The sequence below is a fragment of the Pygocentrus nattereri genome, chromosome 11 (genome assembly GCF_015220715.1).
Source record: "Pygocentrus nattereri isolate fPygNat1 chromosome 11, fPygNat1.pri, whole genome shotgun sequence".
NCBI lineage: Eukaryota > Metazoa > Chordata > Actinopteri > Characiformes > Serrasalmidae > Pygocentrus > Pygocentrus nattereri.
This window is the reverse complement of record NC_051221.1, coordinates 42790619-42811142: the sequence shown is the minus strand read 5'-3', so window position 1 is coordinate 42811142 and position 20524 is coordinate 42790619. Positions and strand designations below refer to the sequence as shown.

At 42.0% G+C, this 20524-nt stretch overlaps 2 protein-coding genes across 2 annotated transcripts; one reads left to right on the top strand and one right to left on the bottom strand.

Annotated features, from left to right (window-relative positions):
* The first annotated feature begins 5269 nt into the window (after positions 1-5269).
* On the top strand, positions 5270-7384 carry LOC119264269. The gene is made up of 2 exons (XM_037542493.1): positions 5270-5325; positions 5617-7384. The coding sequence occupies exon 2, from the start codon at positions 6166-6168 to the stop codon at positions 7144-7146; it is 981 nt and encodes a 326-aa protein (XP_037398390.1). The 5' UTR covers positions 5270-5325; positions 5617-6165; the 3' UTR covers positions 7147-7384.
* Positions 7385-7399: 15 nt separating this feature from the next.
* Positions 7400-20112, bottom strand: LOC108411382 (protein mono-ADP-ribosyltransferase PARP12-like). Its single transcript, XM_037542492.1, has 12 exons — positions 19821-20112; positions 19193-19328; positions 17776-18064; positions 17177-17218; positions 16957-17083; positions 14204-14369; positions 13693-13813; positions 13291-13387; positions 12926-13013; positions 12304-12434; positions 11956-12104; positions 7400-10796 (listed from the first exon to the last, which is right to left on the bottom strand). The coding sequence occupies exons 1-12, from the start codon at positions 20096-20098 to the stop codon at positions 9091-9093; spliced, it is 3330 nt and encodes a 1109-aa protein (XP_037398389.1). The 5' UTR covers positions 20099-20112; the 3' UTR covers positions 7400-9090.
* Between the last annotated feature and the right edge of the window lie 412 nt (positions 20113-20524).

The following is a 20524-nucleotide window of genomic DNA, read 5'->3' as shown; positions in this document are numbered from 1 at the left end:
TCACTGGACGCCCTCTTTTCACTGGACGATCTGCGTCTCAGCGCAGCATCATCTGATCACACGCAGCCGCCACCATTTACACCAGACGTTTGGTCACGATACTCACGGTGTACCATCACGAAGCACAGTGCAGACAGGGAAACACACACACACACACACACACACACACACACCATAACACTACAGATACAAACAGTGAAACGCACTAAAACATTTACACACACACACACACACCATAACACTACAGATACAAACAGTGAAACGCACTAAAACATTTACACACACACACACACACACACACACACACCACAACACTACAGATACAAACAGTGAAACACACTAAAACATTTACACACACACACACAGAAACACACTAAAACAATATTTACACACACACACCATAACACTACAGATACAAACAGTGGAATGGGAAATTTAGCCAGCTAGCTACTGAGCCTTTAGCATACTACTGATGATTTTTATTGCTGTTATGTAAAACAGAACCACGATACATTAAACCGTCATTAAACTAAGATGAGACAATGGTTATTGTAATTTTAGTGTGTAATTTAGTTACGTACGTTTGTGGGTGTCTGTTTTCTTGTTTCCTCATAACACCTCTGAAACATCTCCGTTTGGAGCTCCAACACTTCGACCTACACCTCTACCTCAAAGAAAACTGGGACACCCTACCTCCAGGCCTGAATGCCCCCCACAGAGCGCTAGGGGCTCAGTGCTAGGGGCAAGGGGTGAAATGAGATTGGGCCTAAGTCCTAGGTGAATTGTAATGCAGGTGCAGTTAATAGCATAGATGTTTAGAGGTGAGGTGGTAAGGCGTCAGATATAAAGCTCTCTGATGGCTGTTTCTCTCTGACTTTCAGTTTAGGCACTAATGAACCTGCTGTTTCCTGAAGGTGAGGACACAGCTGCAGCGCTCACCCACCAGTCTAATCCCTGCCCTAATAGATGCTGGAACACTCCAACACAGAGTACAGGGGTGCTGATACACCAAAGTCTTACCATCAACCAAAATAAAACCATAAAACATACATATGCAATATTTACATGGCCATTTCTCATTTCTATAGTGGTACATACATTCTCGCTGACATTTAGCTATAGCTTTAATTCACTCTCTTTTCTCTCTACAGGTTTCACTCTGGCTTTGCTCCCCCTCTACAGGATAGCTGTGATGTCACCCAGCTCCTATAAGAGGACAGAAGCTCCTATGTTTGTAGTTTGTATTGGACTCGCTCCTCAGTTTCTTGTGAAATAAACTTCCAAAGTAACTTACGGAGAAGCCCGAAGAGAAACTAGAATAAAAAAAGTGATAAAATGTAAGTTCTGTTAAATGTAGTGTTTAGTAACCACCAAGACCACCAAGCAAAACATCGGATTTCAGCCATGAGGAAATGTGAACGTCGCCAAAGAGAGAGAGAAATCCGCATTACAAGCCTCAGTGCTCGGATCCGGTCTCTCTGACATGATCATCATCTGATATCTAATCAACCGTCTGGGAGAAGACGCAAGTGCCCTGATCAAGGACTTCAAAGTTAGTACAATAAATCATTTTCAGGATTTTTTAACTGTTCTATTTGAATCAGGTGTTCAGGCATCTGCAATCTGAAATGAAAAATCTTAAATTCTGCTTTACATTCCTAATTTGTCCTGAATCATAACACACCCTTAACCCAGCACTCACAAGAACGATGTGGGTTTCCTAACTGAGCCTGCTGTTTAAACGTTCCTGCCAGTCTCGATCTAGGTGGTGAGAACGGGGGGCAAAGCACAGATTATAGCTTAATATTATTTGTTATTAATATAATAATATTATTACTCTGGTGACACAATCAAACATCAGAATATGGCACGCAAAAGTCATTACAGTATGCAGGAGGATCACAGAAAAACAAGACATCTTGTCTTTTTAATAATATTATATAATAAATAATGCTTAATGAGCAGGGACACGAACTAAGAGGATAAAAACATCACTTTTGCTTTCAGGTTGACTTTGGTGTTTCAGAGTGTTTACAAAAAATAAAACAAGGTGGCTCATTGGATTCGCATCACCAAGCCCAAAAGGCAATGGAGGCACAAGCTGTTATATAGCCCACTCAGCCCACTCAGCCCACTCAGCTGCACGGACCATTTCCGCGTGTCTTTCACATTCATGAGCTATAGCGCACACCCACTGTCAGTCAGCGCAGAGGACATGTCCATTTGGTCCATTTGCGAAGTGTAATATTAATGGCAGCCTGTATTATCAGAGGAAGAGGAGCCAGATTTCCCCAGGGATGCACATGCAGAGGCTACACAAATGGACATTTATCCACAGACATAAACGTGTTGATGAGAAGCTGACAAATAATAATAATAATAACTATTATTAACTAATTAACTAATAAACATTGTCTATAATCTTATAGACCCTTATTTATAGAAGACTACTAAGATATAGTCATTCAGCAAGGTAATAGTGCCATAGCATTGGATTTTTTCAGTTCCCTGGGGTGCTATACAATTTACAGAGTGGTTTAGACTGTAATGTTGTCTGGGTGGTACTCAGAAAACGTAAAGGGAATGAAAAACTCTTCACCGATTTCTTGTGCAAAACTAATTGAAATTTCTGAGCTGCTACGTTGATTTTATTGCTTTTCTTGTTGATTTTATTGCTTTTTCCCTTCCCCCAACAGTTAAATGCACACACACACACACACACACACACACACACACACACACACACACACAAATCCAATAAAACCAGCATCTTATTTGCCCTGCATTCACTGAATTCAAGGTTTTAAAAGAAACAGAATGTTTTTTTATAAATCTGTACGAAATGACAGACGCACATAGAGAAGAATGCACATTGAGTTTTTGAAGGAACTGATGACTGAGAAATATAATGTCCACCTTAAAGCACAACTACATGCTTCCTTCAACGCTTTTTTTTGTTTTTCTGAAGTATATTTCTAAAGTAAATCATTTATCTTTGGAAATCTACAATATGAGAATAAATTTACATGTTAGAAATTTCACAACCTTGAATATCTGAGTATTTTTTCAGCTGGATTGACCTCATCAGGACTGGGACAATCCGAAGAAAATAGCTGTGCTCCCTCTAAAAACCCCACGCAAGGATGGATCCCATACGATGGATCCCGTAGGCTATAAAGCCTTCAGAATGGAGTTTGCCAGTTTGGGAAAACCTGTTTGTCATACAAGGTCAATTCAAGCGAGATTAGTTGCCCTTGGTAGGCGTTGAAAGTGGTGACCTCATACTATGCACATTTGCTTTGTCTCATTAATCACACTTGACCCGACTCATTAGCTATATAACAAGGTCCTTGTTGGCTTGGTAGAGCATATAGAGTAGGAAAAACAAAAATATGCAGAACATGGGGTCTCCAAGATCAGGTTTAGGACCCCCCAGCCTATGCTACACTATGTACATACATGAATAGTCCTACATTTCTTTCCTTTTTTATTCTGTAGAATGTGTATTCTATTATTGTCTAACCTTACACTAAAAAAGATTTAAGCCCATCATAAACATTAAGCAAATATTAACATAAAAATTATTTTTAAAAATCATCTACCTGCTCAACCGAGTCTACGCTCACCTGGATAAGCCAGCCAGCTCTGTGAGGGTCATGTGTTTTGACTTCTCCAGTGCATTTAACACCGTCTGGCCCGCTCTTCTGGGTGATAAGCTCACAGTGATGCAGGTAGATGCCCCCTTGTGTCCTGGATTGTTGACTATCTGACTGGCAGACCACAGTATGTATGCCTGCAGCACTGTGTGCCGGACAGAGTGGTCAGCAACACTGGAGTCCCACAAGGAACTGACCTCTCTCCCTTCCTCTTCACCCTCTACACCATGGACTTCAGCTACTGCACAGAGACTTGCCACCTTCAGAAGTTTTCTGATGACTCTGCAATAGTTGGATGTATCAGCAAGGATGATGAGGATGAGTCCAGGGTGACGGTGAAGGACTTTGTCGCATGGTGCGAGTGGAACCACCTGCAGCTCGGGGCTGCAGTCGTGGGCTGGAGGTTAGGAACCAGCCTCGTGACCAGAAGGTCGCCGGTTCAATCCCCAGAGCCGACAGCACATGACTGAGGTGTCCTTGAGCAAGACACCTGACCCCCAACTGCTCCCTGGGCGCTGCGGATTGGGCTGCCCACCACTCTGGGCAAGTGTGCTCACTGCCCCCTTGTGTGTGTGTGTGTGTGTGTGTGTGTGTGTGTGTGTGTGTGTGTGTGTGTGTGTGTGTGTGTGTGTGTGTGTGTGTGTGTGTGTGTTCACTAGTGTGTATGTGGTGTTTCACTTCACAGATGGGTGAAATGCAGAGGTGAAATTTCCCCATTGTGGGACTAATAAGGGTCACTTAATCTTAAAGCTCAATGTGACAAAGACAAAGGAACTGGTGGTGGACCTGAGGAGGGACAAGGCACCGGTGACCCCTGTGTCCATCACCCCTGTGAAATTGCTTCAGCTGGCATGGTGGACATGAAACGGGTTTTTTTTTATTTTTAGAATCTCCGCCATCCTTTGCTATTCAGTGCAACTGCAACGAAGTTGTGATGCACATTAACCTAATTTGTGTTTTTACTGTTTTTGGCCATATATTAATGTTTTATTTGACTTATTTTGAGAGATCCTCTAGACAACAGCAGTGAATCAGCGAAGGTCTGCTGTCACGTTCACGGGTACGAAAGGTAGCAGGTAGTATACAAAGATGCATCGCATTAATATTCAAATCAACAGTTCATGGTTTTTGTAACTTTAGGGGACCTTGACACATTAGCATGGCATGAAGTGACTGAAAGCGTTAGCTAGCTAACTTGCACGATGGTTATCATTCAAATCGCTTTGACTGTATTTCAGTTGAAATTAATCAATATTCTAAACCAAGGACTTTGATCACAGCTAAATTTAAAGACTTTAAAGTTTATATCCATATATCCTATCCCAGCAGGCTTCAGGCAGAAGGCAGGATATACCCTGGACAGGGCGCCAGTCCATCACAGGGCAGACAGACACAGACAGTCACTCACACCCAGGGGCAGTGTAGCATGTCCAATTGGCCTGACTGCAGGTCTTTGGACTGTCGAGGAAACCAGAGAACCCAGAGGAAACCCACACAGACACGGGGAGAACATGCAAACTCCACACAGAGAGGATCCCGGCCACCCAGCCGGGGAATCGAACCCAGGCCCTCCTTGCTGTGAGGCGACAGCGCTACCCACCACGCCACCATGTGTCTTGTAATGGGACTCAACAAATACTGTTTAATACAGTTTGGACTACAGTAAAAGGTACTATTACCTCTTTAGAAATACAGAAATGTGATGTAAAAGGACTAAAATCCTACAAGTACTTCTTACTCAAACATGATTTAATTCATTCAGGTTTATTGAACATGATGGAGAAACAAATTATAATACCATTTTATACACTGGATTTATGCACTTAATTGAATGGAAAATTGACATAACTTAATAAAAATACATAAGCTTTAACTTTTGGGCTTCCTGTGAAGTTCCAGAAGCATCTAGTGAACTTCAGGTGCTTACATTTATGTTTAGATGTAAACTTTCTTCTGGCAGGCTTTCCAAATCCATGGATGTGGCATCCAGTTTCAGGTCACGACATATGGTTATCCAGAGAGTTACCACCTTCTGCAAAGGATGATCCTCATGTCTTCATCCAAGCAAGTTCACTACATCTCTACTTTTTTATTATTATTTCTGTAATTAATTATTTACCAATTTATTTTTTCCCCACTGTTTGCAGACACTGCCATACATAAATACATACAATGCTTAAAAGTACTGTTCAACCCCCTGCAGATTTTGAGAACTTAGCATTGTGAAATCTGGACTGTAGATGGTCCTGGACATGTGAAATGCACTGCAGCAAAAAATAATGTTATTCCTCTCTTTATTCATTTTTTTATATTTTGCACAGTTTACCAGAGGATCAATTATTATTCAACCCCTCAAACCACCAGAATTCTGTTTGGTTCCTGCAAGTATTAAGAAGTAATTTAAGTATTAAGAACAATGAGTTTCACATGCTTGGATTAATTATCTGTTTTTTTCTCACCGTTTCTGACTATAAAAGCCCCTCCCCATTCAAGTGAACAACACTCATACATGGTCAACATAAGAGAGACTAAGGAGCATTCCAAGGCCATCAGAGACAAAATCATGGAGGGTCACAAGGCTGGCAAGGGGTACAAAACCCTTTCAGAGGAGTTGGGCCTACCTGTCTCCACCGTTGGGAGCATCATCTGGAAGTGGAAGGCTTATGGAACTACTGTTAACCTTCCACAGCATGGACAGCATTTCAAAATTTCCTCCCATGCTGAGGCCAGGCTTGTCCGAACAGTCAAGGCTGACCCAAGGGCAATAAGGAGGGAGCTCCGGGAAGATTTCATGGCAGTGGGCGCATTGGTTTTAATAAATACCATAAGTAACAAACTCCCCTGTAAGAGTCTCCATTCCAGGCGAGCTCGTAAAGCACCTTTACTTTCAAAGAGTCCTATCAAGGCCCATCTAAAGTTTGCTCATGATCACTTGATGGACTCTGAGGCACACTGGTTCAAGGTTCTCTGGTCTGATGAGACCAATATCACAGTCTTGGTGCCAACCACACCCAGGGCATTTGGCAAGAGGATGGCACTGCATACGACCCCAAGAATACCACCCCTACTGTCAAGCATGGTGGTGGCAGCATCCTGCTGTGGGGCTGCTTCTCAGCCAAGGGGCCTGGCCATCTGGTCCGCATCCACAGGAAGATGGATAGCACAGCCTACCTGGACATGTTGGCCAAAAACCTCTGCTCCTCCATCAAGGATCTTGAGATGGGTTGTCATTTCATCTTCAAACAGGACAACGACCCCAAGCACACGGCCAAGAAAACCGAGGCCTGGTTTAAGAGGGAAAAGATCAAGGTGTTGCAGTGGCCTAGTCAGTATCCTGACCTTAACCCAATTGAAAACTTGTGAAAGGAGCTTAAGACCCACAAGAGATGCCCAAAGACAACTTGGAGACAACTTGGAGAAGATCTGCCTGGAGGAGTGGGCCAAGATTACTCCAGAGACCTGTGCCGGCCTGATCAGGTCTTATAAATAACGATTAATAGCTGTAACTGCAAACAAAGGCTATTCCAAAAAATATTAAACGTAGAGGTTTAATAAAAATTGATCCTAATTTTTATGTCTAAAATGTATTATAATTTAATTGAGGAACTTATTTTTTTGTTTGTAATATTTAGGCATCTGTTAACAAATGGTACTCTTGTTCAAAGTTTGAAGGCTCTAACTTATTTGCAACTTGTTGAATTTGCAAAATCTGCAGGGGGTTAAATACTACTTGGAGGCACTGTGCGTATATGTGTGTGTATATATACATTATATATATATATATATATATATATATATATATGTGTATAGTCACCACATACACTATGAGCTTTTTGGACATCCCATTCTAAAACCATCAGCATTAATGAGAGTTTCCCCCTCACCCTCACAGCTATCACAACCTCAGAGTGTGTAATCAGAGCATGTGTGCCGTGCCCAGCAGGAAGCCAGTGCTTCAGTGTTCTCTCTTGCTCTTTCTTTTCCACACTGACTACCTTTGTGTAACGAGAGCGATGCTGCAGTCAGCGCTACAGTTGCACTGACTTAAGTTGTACATTTGGCTATGTGAATGATAATGAAGATGGCGTTAAAAGCACAAACTCAACCCTTGGCAGCTTTACCTTTACCTTTGGAGCATAGCAGGTAGCAGAGTGAGTACAGGAAGGCTTTGTGCAAGGAGCTTAATGTCTGCCACTCCACTTCATTCACGGATTTGTGAGGCCAGGCATTGATGTTGGACGAGAAGGTCTGGCTCGCAACTGACGTTCCTGTTTATCCCAAAGGTTTCCAAACCACACTTTTATGGACTTTGCTTTAGGCACAGAGGCACAGTCATGCTGCTACAGGAAGGAGGCTTCCCCAAACTGTTCCCACAAAAAGTTGGAAGCATATAAGTGTCTAAAATGTCTTTTCATGCTGTAGCATTAACATTATCCTTCACGGGAACTAAGGGGCCCGAACCCTGATAAACATCCCCAGACCATTATCCCTCCTCCACCAAACTTTACTACCAGGGATGGGGAAGTAGCAAAGTAGCGCACTACTTTTTTGTAGCTAACTACAAATTTTTGTGTAGTTAAATCTTGTAGCTAGAAGCTGTAGCGCCTACAAATTTTTGTGTAGCTATAGCGAATATTTTCGCTACAGGAGACGTGCCAGTAATTGAGTATTCTTAGACTAAATTTACATCAATTTAAGTTTTTTTTTTCATATTTTCAGTATGAGATTGAGCTAATTCAGCCCCAAATTGTTTTTCTTTCCCAAAGGCAAAAAACATCGTCTCATCCTCCCTCAATGGTTTGCCTTGGTGTTTTTTTCTGTTATTGCTCCACACAGAATGAAAAGCATAGATTTGTTTAATCGCTGTTTAAAAGTAAATGAGTTCATGATATAAATCACAAATCAAAACTTGCAATTCTTATAGCTCTTTCTGCAGATTCTTTTACATATTCAACTAGATAATGAAACACTTTTTTTCTTATTTGATTTTATAAGCAATAAAAACAAACAAAAAAAAATACAAACCATCTATCAAACTACATTACTTCTATAATGACATCTACACTGCCATACATAACAAACAAGAGTGGTATACTTTAACAGTCTCACATGCTATGAAATTTAAGCCAACTTCACTAAAGTGTTTTGGAATTAGAACAAGTTTAAAAAAACAGTTCAGACATAGACAAAAGTGGTTGTGTGTGATCAGGCTGGACGCAGCTAAAAGCTTCCTCAGGTTTTGCACAGCAGTATATTAAGCAATTAAAGCTCATCAAAAAGCACAGTATTAATTTTGAGACAGAAGGGGCAGGGGCTTGGGTCATTTCTTAAAGTATAATTATCTGATAGGTGAAAACACCATCATTCAACAGATCAGTGATAGCAGATCCTAAATAAGATAAAAAATTTGGGGTAAACGGGTGCCACTCCACAACTAACGCCTCGCTTTACAGCCCTTACCTGCTGTTTTACCTTTTTGTGAAGCAGCGCTAGTCTTAGATGTATTACCAGGATTCGGAGCTCTCTGTGTTTTGACACTGTCACTTCTAACTGACTTGGAAGTGTTGCTTTGAGTTGACAAGCTTGGATTTAATCCTCCAGGTGACCTGGTCAAACCAGGCGCCTGTTGTCTAGCATTCTGAGCTTTGACTGACTTTGAAGTTTTCGTATCAGCTGACAAGTTCGCCGATGAAACCACAGGACTTGATCCTCCAGGTGACCTGGTCAAATTGGACCTCTGTTGACTCGCGTTCTGATTTCTGACTGACTTCGAGGTCTTGGTATCACTTGACAAGTTTGTAGATGAAACCACAAGACTCGATGCTCCAGCTGACCTCGGAATATTTGACTCTTGTTTGGCACTTTGACTTCTAACTGGCTTTGAAGTCTTGGTTTCTCTTAACAAGTGTGTAGATGAAACCACAGAAACCACAGACACAGGCACATCTGACAACTCTGGCTGGGTATTTTTACCTCTTACTGGCTTAGAAGCCTTGAGATCTCCAGTAGCTGACCTGGGTACACCTGACAACATTTGTTTGGCATTTTTATTTCTATCTGGCTTTGAAGTCCTGCTATCACTTGACAAGCCTGTAGACAAAGTCACAGGACTTTCTTTAGAGGTCAAATTTGCTCTCTGTTGTCTGGCTTTCTGACTTCTACCTGAGTTTGAAGTCTTGGCATCAGCTGACCCGGTCAAATTTGTCCTCTGTCGTCTAGCATTCTGATTTCTCTTGGAGTTTGAAATCTTGGTATCAGGTGACAAGTTTGCAGACAAGGTCACAGGACTTAACCCTTTAGTTGACCTGGTGAATCTTGACGTCTGTTGTCTTGCTTTCTGATTGCTAACAGAACTTGATGGCTTGGTATCAACTGACATGCTTGCAGACAAATCCTCAGGAATTAATCCCAAAGCTGATTCAACAAAGCTCTCTTGTGTGGCATTTTGACTGCTAACTGGCATTGTGTCATTTACTGACATGTTACTTGGTTGCACCACAGAACCAAGTTTTCTAAGGTACCTCTGATGACTCACTGGCCCTACAGTCTTTCTGCTGGTGGACTTCCTGACTGAGATGAGCTTGGAGAGGTGGGTGCGTGTTGATAGGTGTGCTATACCACTTCTGAACGATTTTGTCTTTGAGTGTGTGAAGGTTGATCGAATGGCTGCGCGATGACGAATAATATGGGATTTTCGTGGGCCAGTGACCGTGACAGAAGACAGAGCTGAGTCTACAGGCTCTACGGTCTCTTCATCACTGGTAAGGCTTGAAAATGAAGAGTGGCTAGAAAGCTGGCAGGATCCAGACAAATCATCTAAACTAGCAAGATTCATCTGGGAAAACTCACCCATGAGGATTTGCTCAGGACTGGTCTCTGCCTCCCCTTCATACTGAATTAAGTACTCAGGGTACACCTGATGCTTCTCAAATACAACAAATATGGAGGGGTTGCTGATGTCGTTTACACAGCTGTCATAGAAAACGGTGTCCTCTCCATTTTTCGAGGGAGGGCGGAGATAGTCGGGACGCCCGTTGGTGTATTCTCCTACCAGAACTCGGCAAACAAACATGCATCGGTTTCCAGACTGGTTGTCAGTGTAGCTGTGGGAGTACCTGGCATCCCTGGCAAAATAACTCCCTGTAACAACATGATAAATGCATGCTTTTAATACCTTCATTGTGAGTTTATTTACATGAGTACTGCGTAGGTATTTTCAATATGATGATAAATTATCATACCATGTTAAAATACAACACGTTTTTGAGCATCATCATCATCATTAGAACTTGTGCATTGTTAGATCTTTTTGAGCATCAACATCCTTAGCACTGATCAGCTGCACATTTCATAGTATAAGACTCTTAAGGCTACAGGCTGCTGCAGATAGTTGGACGACACCGGAGACTGTCACGTCACCTTGCATCTTACTATTACTGTATGATATTTAATCTAGATCACATGTTCTAGAGTAGATTAGGTGTGGCTTGAAATTTACACAAAGAAAGGTGCTAATATAAAGTCTTTAAAACAAACAAATGCCAATATATATATGACACCTCAAGTAATACAACTATCATGTTCACATTATATTTTACCTCATACATTGTAGCTCATACAGCGAGCTTGTTAATAGCTCATTAGCTAATACCGCACACTACACATTCTCTAAATGACACTAGATTTACTCCATTAAATATATACAAGTAGACTGTAAAATGAGTTTGAGCAGCTTGCTCATTGCCACTTTTCTGTGATGCTTCCTATGAGCTATAGCTCTGCTTTGTACTGTCTGCTACCCTGCACCAGAGACCCTCTGGCTTCTTATCCAGTGTGTGGTAGCTTTTAGCTGGCTGCAGTCTTTCTTTGGGCTAAATAGATAAGAAACTCTGAACAACATGTAAAACACAAGCTCTACACTGCTCTTTGGTGGAGATATCTGAACTGTTCTGTTCAATATGAGAACATATGATGTTAGAGAGAAGCTAATTTGCATATTAAAATGTTCATTTTCATTTTTTGGTCTTTTTAACTTTCATGATTTTTCGACTGTTCAAACATTAGGACTCATTCCTAATTATGAGTTCAAATTTAAGGATCAATTCCTGAAAATATAGTCTTCTAATGATTATAACCCCATTCTTCAATGAAACTCTCACACTAGTATACTGTTCATTAGTCACCACAGTAGCAAGTATAACATTTAATTATTTCTTTCATAGTGCAGTTTAGTGTATTCTGTTTTCTAGTTTACCGCAAACTGTGGAGTGAAAAAAGTATTGCTAAATTTCAAACTTACCTTTCCCGTACGCTGTCCCATGTACTCCACAGATTCTCCAGTCAAAGTTCTGCTGGCAGATTGCATCGATATGCTTGGACTCAGTTCCATGAAACAGAAGTTTCTCATTTTCTTTGCCTGCAGTTTTCTTTCTCAGGACATCTCTCTGCCTGAAAGAGATGCATAAGACCTTCTCATTTGAGAAATCAAATGCAGGCTGAACAGTAAAACACCCCAAATCCATCAACTCACAGAGCAGTATCTGCCAGTCTGACAAACAGCATACCCCTGCAGTGCACAGTTCAGTACCTCCTCTCCTCTCTTTTATCTTATTCACATGGGGTCTACACTTTGCAGATCATAACATACCATTGGAAAACTTCCCATAAGTCCCGGTTCTGCAGTCTCTCAATGCTCTTCACATGAAATCTGGACATGGTCTGATGAAAGAGCTCATCAATCTTCTTATACTCATCAGTAGTACTGTTCAGGAGAACTCTCTGGAACATCATTACAGAAGCTTGTCAACCATTATATATATATATTGCATCATCTTACACTGTCTTGCAAAGTGCTGTTTTCTTGTTGTATATGCCAATTCATTGATTTTAATTTACATTTTTGCATTCTGTATTTTATATTTTGGACTGCCTGTTTATTTGTCCTTATATTCAGCATCATGGTCATAGTAGCAGTCCTGAAACCACTGTTTGGCATCTATAAAGTAATAGCAGAAATAAAGGCTACAAAGTATAACTGTTTCACTTATATTTAACAAGATTTAGGGATTTTACTTGTAACTGGCTTGTCTTAATCTTGTCAAATGTCTGGAACAGCACTTGCACATGCATTCTATTGCTCTTAAAAACTCCCAGTGATATTTTATCCTAAAACCTAAATGTAGAGATCATAATATTTTTAGATTAAAATATTATTATGATGGTTGTTTGGGCACTGGGTCTGTATTGATGACATTTGCAAAATGTGTTACCTTGAAACCACTTTCAGGCACGTTGGTCTTTTCCCAGTGATGGGGCAAAGCTTTAGAATGCTGTGCAGGACCCCTGGATTCCTTCTGACTATGGAAAGAAAATACACCTATTAAGTTATGAACAGAAGAAATAAGCATCAATATTTTCACAGATTTTTTTTAAAGATTTTTTTCTCCAGCTGGATTTTCAGTTCCATATGCTCTTCAGAAGAAAACCACAATTTGTAATTTATAACAAATAATAATATACATGTATCATTTATAATAACTTTGCAATGAAATTGCAGTATTTCACAATGTTTTGTAATTCACAGCATATATGATCCTGCAATAGTATTTTTAATGCATAGAGCGGAATAGAATACCTTGCTTTGATTTTTTGTATATCTGCTGCAGACAGAAACACAGGTCTCCTCCTAACTGACCTTTTGGTGCCCATCTGTCTGTTGTACTGCATCATGTCTGGGTGAAAAACACTTCAATTAAACGTAAAATGGCAGAAAACAAGTAAATAACAACAAATTGAACAACATATTGTATTTGTACTTCAATTAGTAGATCTTAGGCAGTTAAACGGTACAATAATTTCAGCAGTATCTTTAACCTGGCCATATAGGGCTATATATGACATATATATTCACAGCAATGGAATATGTCGTAAGAAGCTCTGGTCCTAAGAAGCACCTAAAGATCATGTAGATGTAATTTATTTCTGAAATCCACGAGCAAAATGTGAGGTGTTCTTGTAAACACGGCTAAGGCCTGACCTTGCATGTTGAGCTCATAAGAACGTTGGCCTGCTGTAAACTCGATTGTGGCGCTGCTGTCTTCTTGGAATTTTCTCTCCAGATCCTCACTGGTGATGGAAGGGGTGCGGTGTGCTCCTTGCTGTAAGTAATGAACAAAATAACATAGTATCCCAATACAAGTTGGGCTTTATTCTTCAACTACTTAAGATTAAGAGACCCTTATTAGTCCCACAACAGGGAAATTTCACCTCCGCATTTAACCCATCTGTGAAGTGAAGCACCACATACACACTAGTGAGCGCACACACACTAGGGGGCAGCAAGCACACTTTCCCAGAGCGGTGAGTTGCCCAATCCACAGCGCCCAGGGAGCAGTTGGGGGTTAGGACACCTCAGTCATGTGCTGTCGGCTCTGGGGAACGAACCAGCGACCTTCCGGTCATGAGGCTGGTTCCCTAACCTCCAGCCCACGACTGCCCCAATGTTTCAAATCAACACAGCAACGCTTCTTGTCCCGAGTGTCACTTACTGAAGCTCCATACTGGATCCAGTTACCATTCTCATCCTCCCAGTACCAGACCCAGGTGGTGGTGAAGATGAAGTTGGGATTCAGCACTGAAGAAGCAGTGGAGAGACGGCGAACCTCTGCGAAACCTTGAGTCATAGTGTCAAAGTACACTGGCACACTACCATCACTGGAAAATGAACAGGGCAAAAAGAAATTCTTTCAGAAGAAATCAGAATAATGTTCTTGTACAGTTACGGGTCCAGTTTCAATACTTTCTTTTTAACATGAGCTTGGATTCGTGTCACCTACAGGACCAGCTAGGTCAGCCTCAGTGAGCTAATCGGTTAACCACGCAAACTTTGTAATGCAAAAAAACATTTTTTGAGATGCCTGAATATAATGTACATAAACTGTGAATGACTGATTTGTCTGGCTGAATGCTTCGCTTTAGAGCTGTGCTGATCGTTTTGCTGCTGTTAGCGGTGTAGCCTTTATCATGCTACCTAGCAAGCTAGTAAATTAAAGTGAAGTTGTGAAGCATTTTATCACCTTGGCTTATAAACAGCTTCATACACATACATTATTTTCAGGATTTTGATGTCTGAGCAAGTTTTGCTGCCGAAGTCGACATTTGTGCTCAGTGGATTCCTTAACTGTCTGTGGGCTCAGCTACTGTGTTTTTTACTGTGTTTTATTGTTTTACTTGTTTATTTACTATTATTATTATCTCATTTTATGTAAGGTGACCTTGAGTGTCAGAAAGGCGCCGTCAAATAAAATGTATTATTATTATTATTAATGGTGCGTTCCATTTAGCTCGGAAGTCGGATATCGGAGCTGGGAATGACGTCACACCTGAGCTGATTCACTGGAATGTGAAACATTCGGAAAAACCTAGTTTCTTCTCCAAGCAGGTTAGCTGTTAGCCATTAGCCAGTGACTACACATTGCATAGTATTTTGCAAATCCAAACACTGTAGCGACACGTCCAGCGATAAAAGATGGACAGTACTGTGTGTATAACTGATTCTGTTCTGCTCTCAATGAAGGTGGTCACACTTTCTCCCTCTCCTCTCCCTTATCTCTCCTGCTTCGCTTCTCCAGTCTCGTCTAGTCTTCTGCCTTATACTTTTGAGAGACTCTCTCCGCGCTGCTCCTCGAACTAAGGAAAATGGATTTGATCAAATGGTCTCTCAACACAATTGACACCATCTTCTCGACGAGAAGTCTGGATTCGGGGGAACCAGCTTGTCCTGCTGGAACGTTTGCAGCAGGCTACACGATGGACGCATGGGAGAAGAAGTCGTGTGCCTGGCGACTCTTTCCGTGGAGGACATTGAGACGTCTACCTATCCATGATTACAGGTATTTTGCTGATTGGATTAGGCATTGCCCTGGTTTATCGCGAGATTCGAGAAATGGGGACAGCTGTCCACGGCCCCTTAAAGCTGCCTGACATGATTGATGTGGTGGGCAGAGCTGTCAGCACTCCGACTGTGACCATAAACTGCAACATGTATAAGATCTTGGAGAAGCTCTCGGCTTTGCAAATGAAAATGGATCGATTTGGAGACCAGTATGGACTAGGAGAGTAGTCGTGCAAATCGGAATGCGACTACTCGCCCCAAGCCCAAACAGTCCTGGTCTAATCTGCTTTCGGCTCCCCGAATCGGCACTGGCCCTGGCCAGGGCCGCTGCTGGAACAACAATTCTCCGGAAGAACACTGCAGCGAGACGCTCTTGTATCCCTTCCTCCATTTCCCCCAGACACCTGCTGATTGTTGACTCTGCCTGGGATCCGTTCAAGGTTGTCTCCATGGCAATTTGCTGTGTTATCGCTAAGACACTCTGTGGACTGAGGCACCTAGACTGGGATTCCAGGCTTCTCCAGGCCTCCACACTACCCCAACCACCCCCCCTCCCCACGCCTTCGCCGCTTTTACCCCCCAGTGCGGCAAGACGGGTCCATTGATCAGCACCGACATGGCTGCAGAACCGGATGCCTGCTGGCTTGTGCTGGGTTGTCTCCACCCCTCACCCTTCCCCTGTTGCAAGTCCTGGTCTTCATGCTGTAATGTGTACTTATTATGTGCCGATGTTGCTGAGGTGTTTTTCTTCTGTTCCCAGACCGTACTCCCTTAGGAAGACTGGGGGGGGGGGGTTATCTCCTCTCCTTTCCCCATGTATTCTGTATTCTGTACTTTTCCGCATCCCTGTCTTCCTGTCCTGCCCCCCCCCTTGTCATATTGTGTGTACGGACGGGTTGATGGCTAATGTCGCTGGTACTTGTGACTAGTGACAATAAAGGGATGGATTCATTCATTCATTCATTCATTTAGTTAGACAAAAACAGATATGAGTAGCAGAAATACTAATAAACAACGTAATATTACAGTTTTTAATACTGTTGATGCATAGTGCAGCTATTTTGAACTTTGAGGTCAGGGCTGCTGAGGCTCTCCTGAGTTTCCGACTAGGAAATCCGACATGTAGGGAACTTGGTAATTCTGACTTCCCAGTTCAAATGGAATGCACCATAACACCCTTCATTGTATTGAAATGGGCAGATGCCTTCTGTGTGGCTGTACTGGGAGCTATGATACAGCAAAAATGGAATGGTAAGGTGTCCATTAGGACTGGATTAAAACACTAATCTACAGTGTATTATACTATATTCATGGTACATGGAATGATTTATGAATACTTTTTTCCAGACACACTACACGTGAGAACTTATTTCTAGCAAATCGATGTGTAAACCTGAGAATGTGTACCTGTACGCCTTAGCAGGATCGCAGAATGCTCGTTCTATCTCTTCACTGCCTGGCAGAATTTTCCAGCCGTGTCCATCATTAATTTCCCACTTATATGGCAGATGGAAATGCACCCTTTGACACCTGTCTGTAAAAAAAAACACAATGACTTTATGACTGTGGTCACATGTTGAGTATTATATATGTGTTATTTAGGCACTGGAAAGAAATGAGATCTTACTTTCTCGTTTGCAGTAGTTTTTGATGTGGAACAAGCATATTTCTGCAGAACAATAACAATAAGAAAAAAATTTATATAAAAAAAAAAATTAATAATGTACTTAAAATAGCTTTTGCCTTTGCATTCTGAGTTAGAAATAGGAGTACTGAATAGCAGCTCTGATTTCTATTATTGATAGTGCAGCTGGCTCTTGGTGGAATCGTTTGTAGGCTTCAGGGCAGTTTAAACCAAGTTTAAACCAGACTTTAAACCAAGCCTAAGCATTTCGAGTGCAAGGTCCTCCCATTAAGCCTAAGATATCTTACACTTATAATATTAGGCTACATCCAAGCTATGTGGAGGCTTGCCTGAAGAAGCTCTGTCCTCTTATTAAGCCACAGAAAAGTGCTTGAAATCAGCAAAGCTATGTAACTTCAAGTGGTTTCTATTAACCTTTTTAGCCCCTCTGTGAAGTATGGAACTGGATCTATCATGTTTTGCTTCCAAAATCATTTGGAACATTAGGATACATGGCACAGTGGCCAAGTTTCAAGATAACTGTAGAGCTAAGAGGAACAAAATTGTCAACAATTCTGAAAAAAGAAGTGGGTACATAATACCTGCTGCAGCTGAAGTGGTCCTACTGCTAAGTCTGTGACTATGAGCATCCCAGATTGCAAGCCTGTTCCTGTAGGTTGGCAGCATTGACCCCATCAGCTGACTGGGCACACCTTGGCTCTGGAGGTTTTTCATGGGATGAGGTTCGTAGAAGTCGTGGGATCGTCTGCATTTACTGCTGTCATCACAGGTTCCTCTGATGTAGCGCTCACAGATGTGGAGTCTTTTACAGGCCTCTTTATCAGGACAGTTCCCATATTCACCCCTGCCTTTGTTATATGGGAAACACACCTGTGAACAGATTTTGTCAATACAAGCATTCAGTAATGCAGCAGGGGCTCGGGAAAGATTAAGGAATAAAAGTAGTTAAAGAAGTGTGCTTGAAGGAAAAGAAGGACTATGAAGAGTACGTCATTCTTGAGCTTCCGCAAAAAGATTTGGCCAACATTCTAGGATAATAACATGGACCCAATGTGAATTTTTGTGGGTAATACTGATATAGATTTTAGGGGGCTATTCAGATAACCAATAACATCAGTCAATATCATTTTATATACACTCACTGGCCACTTTATTATGTCCACCTTGCTAGTAAAAGGTTGGACCCCCTTTTTCCTTCAGAACTGTCTTAATTCTTCATGTCACACTTTCAACAAGGTGTTGGAAACGTTCCTCAGAGATTCTGGTTGGTTATTTGAGTTCCTGTTGTCTTTCTATCATCTGGAACCAGTCTGGCCATTCTCCTCTGACCTCTCACACCAACAAGGCATTTCCGTCCACACAACTGACCGCTCACTGGACATTTCCTCTTTTTCGGACTGTTCTCTGTAAACCCTAGAGATGGCTGTGCGTGAAAATCCCAGTAGATCAGCAGTTTCTGAAATACTCAGACCAGCCCGTCTGGCACCAACAACCACGCCACGTTCAAAGCCCCTTAAATCCCCTTTCTTCCCCGTTCTGATGCTCGGTCTGCACTTCAGCAAGTCGTCTTGACCACCTCTACAGGCCTAAATGCACTGAGCTGCGGCCGTGTGATTGGCTGATTAGCTATTTGTGTTAACAAGCAACTGAACACCTAATAAAGTGGCCGGTGAGTGTATATTTGTCTACTTTACTTCATATCACAGTAGCCTTAGCTGAAGAGTGGTTTACTGATTTATACGATTGTCAGTTCTCAATTGTCACTCATTTTAACTCAAAACCCAAATACACAGCTTAAAAGCAGTCATAACTGATATAAATTGTGCAGCACTGGGGTTGGAGCTAGAGGTCTGCCTTTCTCGCAGGAGTCCAGTGGGCACAGGACTCATCACAATACCTTGCAGTGTGGGGTTAATTTTCAGTGTCATGTGACGGAGCGGGTAGTTACTGAGCCCCTCTTGTTTCACAGAGACAGAATATACTATTTTAGAGTCTTACTGGAGGCAACAGGGTGTTGTCACTTTGAAGAAGTATAATGCACAGCTCAGTGCGGTCCAGCTCCAGCAGGCTGTGCTGGCGCAGCACACTGATGTTATGCTGTGAACCAAGGTCATGGCAGAAATGGCATCCTTGTCTGTGCAGGAGAAAAGAGATTAGGAACGCTGTGACTGAGTACACAGTTACTGCATGAGTGAATAAATCGTTTTGAGTCTTGAACTGAAACCTGGGCAAAGACTTCAGCCTCTTTTGGACACTTTTATTGTTAGATGTGTCATTCAGAGCAAGATGAGTTAACTTTACAGATAAGCGGTTGGTGTAGTGGGTAACACCTCTGCCTTCTACACTGTAGACTGGGGTTCAATTCCCCACCTGGGTAAACACCCTACACTAAACCAATAAGAGTCCTTGGGCAAGACTCCCAACACCACCTTGGCCTCCCTGTGTAAAACGATCAAACTGTAAGTCGCTCTGGATCAGAGCGTCAGCCAAATGCCGTAAACGTAGAGCCTTTAGAATGGGGTGGTACTTTATTAACATGACAACAAAAGGTACATAACTTAATCACCTTAATCGCTCCAGGTGAAACTGATAAGAAAGCTATCAGGTCTTACACACAGGGTCTCACCTTCCTCTGTCGTATGGACAATCTCCGAACAGGTACATCTTACACAGGTGAAGGTTGCTGCAGCCTTGACATTCTCTGGCTCTACACAGTCTCAGCTTGGTCTTGGCGACCACCACTTTGTCTCTGTCCCCAGTGGTCACAAACATATCCGTGTCTTTGAGTACGTTTTCTACTTCGTCCTGTAAAGACAGTCCAGACAGCTGACCATACAAGTCCTCAAGATCGATTCGCCCATCATGGGCACATAAAAGCCGATTAACGAGAGCTGCTGTTTGCATGACTGCTGGGTTCCGTGTTGCTTCTCTTTCTGTGTAAACTAAGCTGCTCTACGTGGCTGGGCAAATTGCTGACAGGCAAAGCTAGGGCCGCATCCCATATCACCTGCGTGTTCTAGCTGGGTGTGTACTTCACTTTACCCAACTCTAAAAAATGGTGGCGGCTTGAGGTAAATAAGGGTAATAATAATAATAATAGGTAAGTCCACATGAACTCAAGAGAAACCGCGCAATATTCTCTTCAGCTTAAAAAAGTATGCGACACTTTACTGAAGGGCAGCATTAAAGCTTAAAAAAGATGGTTTCTCAAAGGTTTCTTTAGTGAAGCGGATGCTTCTGTTTATGTTAGTTCTATATAGGAACCATTTCTTGCTAAAATGATTAAAATTCTTGGCTTGGTGAAATGATTGTGCACACTGGTGAACAATG